The sequence below is a fragment of the Armigeres subalbatus genome, chromosome 1 (genome assembly GCF_024139115.2).
Source record: "Armigeres subalbatus isolate Guangzhou_Male chromosome 1, GZ_Asu_2, whole genome shotgun sequence".
NCBI lineage: Eukaryota > Metazoa > Arthropoda > Insecta > Diptera > Culicidae > Armigeres > Armigeres subalbatus.
In genome coordinates, this window is record NC_085139.1 from 115,018,123 (window position 1) to 115,030,616 (window position 12,494).

Below are 12,494 nucleotides of genomic sequence, written 5' to 3' on the forward strand. Positions count from 1 at the left end.
GTAGTTACGTACGTGGCTTGATGACAGGCGTGACAGAACGAGAGCGTCGGTGGTGGTCTCAGCATGTTCGATGACGGGTTCTGAATCTGGTTTTGTTGCAGTTAATTGAAAGGAGAAATTGAAAATAAAATAAATAGGCTCTTTCAGAACCTAAATTATATACACCCAGGCTATTTTTTTCACGGTTGAATTCATTAATTTCCGGTTAACCTGAACTTTCACAGCTTTGTCAGACTATTGATAGTGAGTCCAAGGCATAGATTAAAGATTTCTCTATGACAAGCCTGGGCGAATTTGATTCAAGTGATTGAAGTGAAAATTTATCGCTTGGTGACCGCAGGAAGCCTCTCGTAGCAGAATCAAAAGCGCACGTCACAGGAGATGCTAAAAACTTATTCGCATGGATGACATCAGTATCAGTATAAAATTTTATTTCAAGACTGATTTGGTTTTGTGTTTGGCTATAAGTGTCTGGAAAGGCACATAATGGAAATCCTTTCGGTTCTTTACAGAACCACAATTGTATAAAAGAGTAGGTTAACCGAGACGATTGTTTTCAAAGTGCAAATCATAATAACTTGGTAACGGCAAAAGTTTCCATCGTCTGTACAAATTTATTCGCATCCAGAAATGTTCTCCAGCAGCGCGCTGCCATGAACGCCAAAGACGCCTTTATAGGAAACAAGCAATCGACGGTCCGAATGGCAAACGAAATAGAATCAACGGCGTGCAGGTCGTGCGTTTTGCTTCGATGGCTGTTGTTAGTGATTCGAAAGCCGCATTTTGGAAATTAATCGGTTCTTCTCAGGATCAAATCCTATACAAGGAAGGTTGAGCGGAGAGTTTTGTTCAAAGTGCATATTAGTCGCTTGATGACGGCAGAAAGTTGCCGTCCATAGCAGGGTGATGCTGCAAAAATGTATTCGCATGGATGACATTCCATCACAAATTTGAGATACCTACTTAGATTTCAAGTTGTTGCGTCAATATGGGGAAACGTGTTGATCCCTCATTAGTCGCTCATGCAAAAGTTTAGCGAAAAAATTTAAAAAATATAAATGTGTTTTCGGGAAGATATGTATTCATGTCTTTATTTGACAGATTCAATTGACGACGGGCTGGAATTTTTTTTTTTTTTTTGGTGGATATCAGAAAGGGATTAAGTCTTCCAAATTCTAAGAATGCATGCGCTGCCAATTGCATATAAAAGTCCTTCATGAATATGCGTAGCAAATCGGAAAATCTGCATAAGACTCCGTCATTTTTGAGCAGTGGAAGCTAACAATCGATTGCGAAAGTAGCGAAATGATTAGATGGGTCCGTAAAGTTGGGAAGGGCCTGCCGACAATACTGAAATTTCTACCTTCATGCCTAGAGCTCTGCTCTCTGCAGAGGCGTAAACGGAATGGATATGCTGTCCATTTGGAACCTCCATGCGAAAATTTTTACTGCAGCAACCATTACGATGAAAAAAATTACCATCCGGCCGAGTACCATCTATGCTGACGTTCCTGACATGTACCTGAAAATGCTTGCGGGAATTGATATCGTATTGAAAATAAGACAAATTTATCTCCGGATTACAACCATGGTGGAGTTCGAGAGTTCATCGCCGAATGTCTTCTCCCGATGATGAAGAGCCTGCACGAACTACCGTGCACTAAAGATGTATTCGAGATGCTTCTGTTGGTCATCATCGGTAAGCATCGTTTTCTGGAATGTTGCGCGAATCATTATAAGAAGAAGGGATGCAGGAATGAAGATTTCATCCAAATATTCGTGAAGAAGTGACTGGATCATACCCGTGGATGTTCCTGGATTTATAGAAGAGATCTGAACTTTTTCAGCACAACCAACATCGTAATTGGACTGTGCCGTGTGTCATTTATTAAATATTACCTTTCATCTATTGATTTATATTATTCATTATCTGAGCGTTTCTATTTTCAATTGATTTTATCGTTACGTGTTATTATTTCAGTAATATTTCTCTGCTTTCTCCGAAACCTTTTCAAATAAGAGATATCCTAAACTAATGTAGCTCCTTTTTAAACGATTACTTCTTAAAAGTATAAAATACATTAATCAAAATCATTCTCATGACAAATTTATACAACTTACACAGGATACAATACAGCTATGACGACACAAATTAAGTATTAGAATTTTTTTTTTCAAATTCTAAGCGAATTTTGCTTTTTTAAATTTGTATGACCTAAATCGAATTATATGGGAAATATTGTTTTTATTGTTGAATAAGGGCGTCCTTGTGATGTTTTGCTGTACCTGTTATGAACAACTAGTACATCCCATTCCCTACACTCCCTGAAGAACCCTTTCTTGCTTCAGAAGTGATTCCTTTTTGTGGTACTAGTCTTCATAACAAAAGGGGCACCATTACAGAGCATGAGATCTGATCAAATTATTCGTAGTACTACTTGACCAACACCCCCAGCTGGGTGAGGGATAGAGGATGACGCACACACACACACACAAATCGGAAAATCTGCATATTTTGGAAGAAAAATATGTAAAAAACTCAAAGGTTCAGCCCAATCGGGTTATACGCAAAGGTGACGTTGAACTACGTAGCTGTATGTACAGGTTTTCGACTATTCTGTGCGATGAAACCAAAGCAAGCATTTTTCAAGCCCAGCCTGAATCTACTTTCGATGTTTATCCTATGCTCCTGAGATTGAGTGAGCATAACTGGTGACGTATATAATTTTTGGACCAACATTTGAAAATGAGCATAAAAATAAAATTTTCAAATAATCGAGGATGAACAACACTCTCAAGCGTTCACATATCCAAATTACCAATTGATAAAAACTCGCTAGAGAGTAAGAATCATTCGATAATTGTATCTCGATTCGAAGCATTGGTAACAATGCCAAACATCCGATTGAACTTTATTGTTGACATTAAATTGGTATTAATTAGGTTTACATTATTTTAAATGATAATCGATTACACAATTTGAAAAGCACAAGCCTGGCTGATAGTGTACAGCTGCAACCATCACCGACGCAAACTGCTACAGAGACTTACCACTCGTCGCTAAGTCAGTCTAAGCCCCTGGTGGCTCATTACAGAAAAACCCATTGCGAAAGCTGGGCTGTCAACGGCGTTATTGATAATAATAATTATTCCTTCACGTGAATTGCGTCGGACTTAGCGTTTACTCCGGCAGACACCTACGAATCAGCAAAAACGAGCCAAAGAAAGTTTACCAGAACGCATTCACTGCAACAGCGAAGAAGATTCCGAGCCCCTCTACTGGCATCAACAGACGTAAGCAAGAAGCTACCGTCAAACGCCTCCAAGCTTTCCAAGGAAAACGCACGTTTAAGTTAGCATAAACGAACTGCACCAGCTAAAAGCCCTGCAATGGCGGACATGAAAAAAAAACTTTCAATGAATAACTAAAGAAATGCTGAAAAGTTGAAAAGCAGGCCACGTTCTAGTTGGAATGTAGTGCTATGGAAGAAGAAGTTTGCGATGCACTTACGAGATTGACTGATTCACCGAAACCAAGTGCTAAACTGTTAGCAAGTTTTTAATAGTAAATATTATCATACATAGATATTGTAACACACTAGAGTCGGTTTTTACGCGGAAGATATGGGCCGCGTAAATTAAAACAACGTAGAAAACCGCGTAAATCTCGAAGTATGTCTGAAGGAACCGCGGAAATCCAGAAACTCGCGTGAAAAAAAAAATCGCATAAAAAACGATTCTTGTATAAATAATCGCGTAACAAGCGACTTCAGTGTACATCAGCGTTGACATAAAGCGTTGACTCTTCCTTGATCGAATGGTCCAAGAAAATTGAAATTCCATCTAGAAACGGCTGAGATATTAACGTTCGAAGTCTATCATATTTTCGTGACGATTTTAATTTTTTTGCAATCGTAAAGTGTACCCCAATATAGAAAAGACAGACGTAGTTCTACGTCAAAATCAGAGAGCACCTTCCTACTTTTATCGAAGCAAATTCTTGGAGAAGTATCTATTCCCCCGAATATTTTAAAATTCATTTTTTGGCTGCACCCCAAAAACTCGATTGTTTATCAATAACAACACCATGTACTAATGTACAGACTGTCACACATCATTTAAGTTAAATTATATATTTCTTCTTAGAGAATCTGTTCAAGAACCGCGTAAGTTTATTCATTTTTCTGGTGGGATACATCGGAAATGAGAGAAGGGGATCAAGTCTCACATGTTCTCCCCTAAAAGAGGCCATAAAAATGGTCTGTTGTAAGCCTTTAACGTGTTCATTTTATTACCTTTTCCCCTTCAAAATTGTAAGATTTCACTCTAAGAATTAAAAACTTCTAAAATTGTATTCACATGCCAAAGTTTTATACAGTTTCTGTAAGGTTATTATGCAGAACTGTATTGAAATCTGCCATCCGCTGGTTGGTTGTAGCTACCCATCCATTGCTACGGCTCAGTTTTCAGATTTCAGGAATAAATCAGCCCAATACGAAATAAGAAATTAAGACATCAGCTTATAACATACTAGCTGTATGTACCCGGCCTTGCTCGGAGTTGCCAGTTTAATTCGCAGTTTTTTCACAATCGGAAAATGAATAAACCAATTGGTCAACAGGATGATTGTGTTTTCTTATTGATACTTCATCATTTGATTAAAAGAAGGCAGATTTCATTTGAAAACATTAACTGATTTTGAAAGAGGGATCAAACCCTTAATCGCCTTATACCAGGCAAACGTCTATTCCTAAAGAAGGAAAAACATCCACCGTTGTCTTATTCCTGACAAACGTCTGTAAAGAAGGGATCACATTCACCATCCAGAAGGAAACACATTAATAATTGCTTTTCACTGGGCAAACCATGATTTCGATGAAGGGTTGAGTTTATCGATAACTAAACAATACCACATCAATTTTAACCATCGCACACCTCGCTTTTATTCATTGATCTTTAATCATAATCATATAATATAATGTTTATACCTTTTAATAACCCAATTTGGAATAAAGGTTACTCGATTATTGATCACTATGCAAATCATTCAATTTGATCATTTATAATCATTAATCGTTAATCACATAGCGTGTCAACATTTAATCACGATTGGTAATCTTTTTTTTAACTTTATTTATGTGTTTTTACGATCGGTAATCGTTAATCATACTCGAACGGTTTTTTCATTATTCATAATCGTTAATGATTGTCAAAAATGAATTTAATCGTAATTCATTATCAGTCATCATTGTCAAAAATGAATAAATTATTAATCATAATCTTTAATCATAGAGTTGGATGATTTAATCATAACAAATTTAATCATTCGGTAAAAGCTTTATTCACTAACGCACTGATATAAAGATTTCTATGGTCCTTCTACCTTTTCAATAAACATCTTTCAAAAATAGAGAATATGTGTACCAAATCTGGTACACTGAATTGCTCGTTTTCTAAAGACAACCCCTTCCCCCTTACCTTCCTTTTTTTCCAATGACCATTGCACCCCTTTGTTATCTTATCCTTAGGATAGAGAATGTGTGTACCAAATTTGGTTAAAATCGGTACAGGGGTTGAGAAGTTACGCTGAATTGATTGTTTTCTAAACAATACCTCTCCCTCCAGACCCCTCTCCACTTTCCCGAATACCTCCCCATATGATCCTCCTCCTCCTTATAGGGAATATGTCTACAAAATTTGGTGGAAATCGGTATTTGGGGTTGAGAGATACACTGAATTGTTCGTTTTCTAAGGACAATCCGTCCCCCTATACCCTCCCCTTTTCCCAATGACCATCCCACAGCCTTTGTTATCTTTTCCTTAGGATAGAGAATGTGTGTTCCAAATTTGGTTCAAATCGGTCCAGGGCTCATAATTTACTCGGAATTGCCCGTTTTCTGAACAATACCCCTCCCTCCAGACCCCTCCCCTCTTTCCAAAATTACCCTCCCATATGATCGTCTCCTCATAGTGAATATGTGTATAAAATTTGGTAAAAATCGGTCCTGGGAGTTGAAAGTTACACAGAATTGTTCGTTTTCTAAACAAAACCCCTCCTACCACCCCTCCCCCTTTTCCAAATGACCATGTGACCCCCTTCGTTAACTTCCTCTGAGGATAGAGAATGTATGTACCAAATTTGATTGAAATCGGCCAAGTGGTTCAGAAGTAGTTAGCGAACATACATACATAGATTGGTTTATATATATATACTAGCTTTATGTACCCGGCCTTGCTCGGAGTTGCCAGTTTAATTCGCAGTTTTTTTCACCATCGGAATTGGAATAGGTCAAAAGGATAATTGTGTTTTCTTATTGATATTTCATCATTTGATTAAAAGAAGGTAGATTACATTTGAAAACATTGACTGATTTTGAAAATGGGATCAAACCCAAAATCGCTTTATTCCGGGCAAACGTCTATTTCTAAAGAAGGAAAAACATACACCGATGCCTTATTCCGGAAAAACGTCTATTTTTAAAGAAATGATCACATTTACCGTCCAGAAGGAAACACTTTAATCATTGCTTTTCTCTGGGCAAACCATGATTTCGATGAAGTGTTGAGTTGATCGATCCCTGTCATCTTCGCCTTCTTAAGAAAAGAATGTTTGTTCCAAATTTGGTTGAAATCGGGCAAGGGGTACAGAAGTTATGCTGGAACATTGGATCATTGCATACCTTGCTTTTATTTATTAATCTTGAATCATTATCATATAATTATCATACCTTTTAAAATTTGGAATAAAGGTTACTCGATTATGGATCACTATGCAATTTGATCATTCATAATCATCAATCATTAATCATATCGATCGTTAATCATTAACCATACACATAGTGTGTCAACATTTAATCACGATCGGTAATCGTTAATCATAATCCAACGGTTTTTTCATCTATTATTCATAATCGTTAATTATTGTCAAAAATGAATTTAATCATTAATCATTATCAGTCATCATTTTCAAAAATTATAATTCATTAATCATAATCTTTAATCATAGAGTTGAATGATTTAATCATTTAATCTGCTTAGAATTGGTCCTGGGGGTCAGGAGTTACACTGAATTGCCCGTTTTCTAAAGACAACCGCTTTCCCTTTACCCTTCCTCTTTTCTCAACGGCCATTTCACCCCTTTGTTATCTTCTCCTAGGGATAGAAAATGTGTGTACCAAATTTGCTTAAAATTGGTACAGGGGTTCAGAAGTTACACTAAATTGCCCGTTTTCTGAACAATACCCTCCTTCAGACCCCTACCCCCTTATCCAAATTTCCCTCCCGTACGATCGGCTCCTCATAGTGAATATGTGTACAAAATTTGATTGAAATCGGTCCTGGGGTTGGGAGTTACACTGAGTTGCTCGTTTTCCAAAGACAACACCTCCCCTATACCCTCCCTTTTTCCAATGACCATCCCATCCCCTTTGTTATCTTTTCCTTATGATGTAGAATGTGTGTACCAAATTTGGTTGAAATCGGTACAGGGGTTCATGATTTACTTTGAATTGCCCGTTTTCTAAACAAAACCCTCCCTCCAGACCCTCCCCTTTCCCAAATCCCTCCCATATGATTACCTCCTCGTAGTGAATATGTGTACAAAATTTGGTTGAAATCGGTCCTGGGAGTTGAAAGTTACACAGAATTGTTCGTTTTCTGAACAAAACCCCTCCCACCACCCTCCCCTTTTCTACATGACCATCCCACCCCTTTGTTAACTTCCTCTGAGGATAGAGAATGTCTGTACCAAATTTGGTTGAAATCGGTCCTGGGACTTGAAAGTTACACAGAATTCTTCGTTTTCTGAACAAAACCCCTCCCACCACCCGTCCCCCTTTTCTACATGACCATCCCACCCCTTTGTTAACTTCCTCTGAGGATAGAGAGTGTCTGTACCAAATTTGGTTGAAATCGGTCCTGGGAGTTGAAAGTTACACAGAATTGTTCGTTTTCTGAACAAAACCCCTCCCACCACCCCTCCCCCTTTTCTACATGACCATCCCACCCCTTTGTTAACTTCCTCTGAGGATAGAGAATGTCTGTACCAAATTTGGTTGAAATCGGCCAAGTGGTTCAGAAGTAGTTAGCGAACATACATACATAGATTGGTTTTTATATATATAGAAGAAGATATATATATATATATATAATATATAATATATATATATATATTAGGGTGGCTCAAATTAGTATGGGAAAAACTTTGTTCAATTTTTTTGATGGGCCGCCCTCTTATCCGGTTCTATTTGATGCCCTGATGCTCTGGACAAAATTTCAGCCAAATCGGTCAACATTTGGGCAGTGCTAAACTCGTTGGAAGTTTGTATGGAAAAATGTATGCAGAAACATCCAAAAACAGTAAATTGCAGCTGGACTACACAACTTACCATGAAGAACTATGATACTCATTCAGATCTTGGAGAATTTAATACAGAATGTTATGCAGAAAACCGCGAGAAGATTCGAGTTTGCCCGGCTAAGTTATTAGCATTTCTCTGCAGTGAGGTTTGAGCAAATTTCGTTTCTTTTACCTTTGAAAAGAAATAAATTCACTTCTACAACACTCCAGTCAAATGCTAATATCTTTGCGTAATAAACTCTAATCTTCTCGCGGTTTTCAGCATAACATTTTGTATTTTATTTTGCAAGAACTGGATGAGTATCATGGTTTTTGATCGTAAATTGTGCCGTCCAACTGCAAATTACTGTTTTTGGATGTTTCTGCATACATTTTTCCATATAAACTTCCAACGAGTTTAGCACTGCCCAAACGTTGACCGATTTGGCTGAAATTTTGTCCATAGCATCAGGGCATCAAATAGAACCGGATAAGAGGGCGGCCCATCAAAAAATTTGAAAAAGTGTTTTTTGAGCCACCCTAATATATATAGATAGATAGATAGATTTTACACATAGGTATATCGATCTGAAATTTTGAGTGCCCCGTTGACATTTAATTCTGCATGTTAATGCTGCACAAAAATTGAATGAGGGTTGCTGTCTAATATCTAAATCCATTCACATGACTTCCACACACACTCATAATGCACTAACATCTATTTTCCTTCTGCTGAATCACCTGCAGTTGAAACCAAGAGCCAAGTGCATTTCCCGTTCATCCGTTTTGCCAAATTTCATTCGCTCTTCACGAAAATCATCCGTTGCCGGTTGATGTGGCGCAGCGTGAGTTGAGATAAACATTGGTATCTTCTCATTGACGGGGACGCCCCATGACGGCTGATGCACTTTGAACGCGCGCGCGCGCGTTCTTCACGGCTCTGTGGAGGCGGATCGACGACTGATTTCTTTCACCATAACCAACGAAGGGACCGTCCATTATTCACATATTCTTTCTAATGGCGTGAAAAAGTCCTGCATCTGTTGAGAATGTTTTCGTTGTATCGCATTAACCAGGCTTGAATAGCATTATTGCGTGGTTCATGAACGACACCAATGTCCCAAGATGATGCGACGCCGAAAATGTGCACATCGTCACAGAGTCGGCAACGGTGAGAAACCGCTTGCTCATAAATTTCTAAAAATAATCTTCATCTGCGAGTCCCACCAAAGTACGCCTTATACAGTCAACGATCGATTCGGTACAGGATGAGTTTAACGATTGCTCTCCAAGTGATCTCCAGAGAGTAATACCCAACGGGATTTATGCGCTACTGTCCACTGGCTTGTGGATGTCCAAACAAACAATGCACTTCTTTTAGCTTCAACGACATCGTCAGAAACGCATCTGAACCGAGTGAGATCATCAAATCTCACGCACAAAGTAGAAGTTGCGCAAAGAAATGGGAGAAGAATTCGAAGAATTTCTGCACACGATGTTGCCCCCCTTGAACCTGAGAATGAGTGACGTGTTGTGACCAGCCAAATGAGCAGAGGCAAACTAATAGGTTTTTACGATTCTCTTTTTATCATTTTAGATATTGGAAAACGGTTACACCGTAATTGACGACTTCCTGACTCCTGACGAGGTTAGTGAGGTACTGGAAGCAGGAAAAAATCTTCACAAGGATGCCCCGAAGGAGGAACGAAAAGTCTTTAGCACCATCAATTCCAGCAAAACTCAGAGCCGGGATCAGTATTTCATAGAGAGTGGTGATAAGGTTCGGTATTTTTTCGAGGAAGGTGCTGTAGCAGAAAATGGCGAACTATTGGTTGATCCTTCGGTGGCTCTGAATAAAGTTGGGCATGCTCTGCACACGGATCATGCCGTTTTCAACAAAATCACATTCTCCAACCGCGTGAAGGAAGTCTGCTGGCAGCTCGGATTCCAAAAGCCAGCCGTTGCACAAAGTATGTACATTTTCAAAAATCCAGGAGTCGGAGGAGAAGTCAAACCGCATCAAGATGCCACCTACCTCTACACGGAGCCCAGCTCAACGATCGGTTTTTGGATTCCACTGGAAGATGCCACGCTACAGAACGGTTGCCTTCATTTCATCAACGGATCGCACAAAAGTGGAGTGCATCGAAGGTATTTCCAACGTAGTTTTTTAGTTTCGCAATCTAAACACATTTCATTTCAATTTCAGATACCTCCGCAACCCGGACAAGTCATCTCCAGAGCTTCTTATTTACGACCGCCCTGACCCCCTCTATCCGCGGTCCAACTTCTGCGCAACTCCGGTAAGAGCAGGCTCGCTGGTCCTCATTCACAGTCAGGTGGTGCATCGAAGCGACGCGAACCGATCGGACCGTAGCCGGCATGCGTATACCTTCCACGTGATCGAAACGGAAAACTCGACCTACTCCAGCGAGAATTGGCTTCAACCGCCGACCGATCAGCCCTTTCCGGTGCTGTACGAGAGAGATTGAGCGTCAATCTTCCACCAGAAGGAAAGGAAGAAGCCATGTGCCATAGATGATGATGTTTATTTTTGTTAATTCTCTTTATTTCTGTGTAAAAATATACTTTCTATTATGAGTCAGCTTGAATCGAAGGGGAGGCTTAATTGATTCTGATTTTTTTTTCTGTTGATGATTTATCAGGTGAAGCTGAAGCGTTGCGTGACGCTTTGTGGAAGGGATTCACACCTATTAAGCATCATGCAATTTTGAGTAGGAAGGAAGGTTGGATGATCAGTGGCTGAAAAAAATGGCACTGTTTTTTTTGCGATCCGATGTTAAATTGTTGCCATGAGTAAGCGGAGCAGAAAAATGTTCTGCATCAGTGCAGAGAAACATCATGAACGCGTTATGAGTCGATTGAGTTGTTTTGATCGAATGACTATTGTAATTGATGGTACGCATGAAAAACTTGCACTTGAAAAGCGAAGAATTGATTTCAATGGTAAGGGGCCTTCTTAGCCTAGCGGTAAGACGCGCGGCTAACAAAGTAAGACCATGCTGAGGGTGGCTGGGTTCGATTCCTGGTGCCGGTCTAGCCAATTTCCGGATTGGAAATTGCCTCGACTTCCCTGGGCATAAAAGTATCATCGTGCTAGCCTCGTGATATACGAATGCAAAAATGGTAACTTGGTTTAGACACCTCGCAGTTAATAACTGTGGAATCGCTTAATGAACACTAAGCTGCGAGACGGCTCTGTCCTAGTGGGGGATATAATGTCAAGAAGAAGAAGTTATAAAAGCTAAAAGTCCTTCTGTTCTGGCTTTTCTGGTCATATAATTTATAAAGCGGAGTGATCCTATTGCATCCGACGTTTCGACCCTTGGTTTGGGCCTTCTTCAGGGAGGTTATAGGGTCGAAACGTCGGATGTAGTAGAATCACTCCGCTTTATAAATTCTATGGCCAGAAAAGCCAAAACAGAGGGATTTTTTGTTATCTACCCTGGTCGTTCCCAATATAAATAGTTAAGAAAGCTTTCTGGATGGTATATTCATCTCATTGGCATTACATGTCCCACTGGGATATTGCCGCTTCGCAGCTTAATGACTCTGACCACTATCTGGTGGTATCTAAGATTCGCAAAAGTGGCAACAAGTTTAATTGAACAGCCACAGTGGTACGACAAAAAAGTACTCTCGGATGCAGAGGGAAACTTCTACGGAAGACGGAAGTTCTACAAAACGATCAACAACACGCCCCAGAAAAGCGTACCTGCGCCAGTCATGATCAATGACAGCTTCGGAAATCTGATGTTTGGCCGAGCAGGGGTGGATGCTAGGTGGAATGAGCACTTTGAATTATTGTTGAATGGTCAATCGGACAGAAAGGGCACAAAATAATCAGGATTGATGATGGTTGACAAGCACTGCAGCAACCAACGCTAGACGCAACAAGAAAAACTGCTCGAGAGCTGAAGGACGGCTTCTAAAATTTGGTTGTTCACTTATCGGCTTCCACGTTTCATTCAATCAGCTGGAAAATTCTCTACAATTAATATTTCGTGGCCAAGTCTGCACATGCATAGTTGATCCTCACCTCATCGTTCAAACATTCTGGTTGGCTTGATGGCCTTATGTCTTATCTACAACAAAGGGAACAGCCTCAATACTGCCTAAAATTAGTAATCTCCCA

General features: G+C 39.6%; 1 protein-coding gene and 1 long non-coding RNA gene across 2 annotated transcripts in view; one reads left to right on the forward strand and one right to left on the reverse strand.

Moving 5' to 3' along the window:
* LOC134205649 (uncharacterized) overlaps positions 1 to 12,494 on the reverse strand; it is a 363,787-nt gene that overhangs the window by 211,502 nt on the left and 139,791 nt on the right. The window lies entirely within an intron of this gene.
* Positions 9,620 to 10,967, forward strand: LOC134205620 (phytanoyl-CoA dioxygenase domain-containing protein 1-like). Its single transcript, XM_062681040.1, has 3 exons — positions 9,620 to 9,866; positions 9,936 to 10,489; positions 10,548 to 10,967. Exons 1-3 carry the CDS (start codon positions 9,801 to 9,803, stop codon positions 10,828 to 10,830), a joined length of 903 nt encoding a protein of 300 aa, XP_062537024.1. The 5' UTR covers positions 9,620 to 9,800; the 3' UTR covers positions 10,831 to 10,967.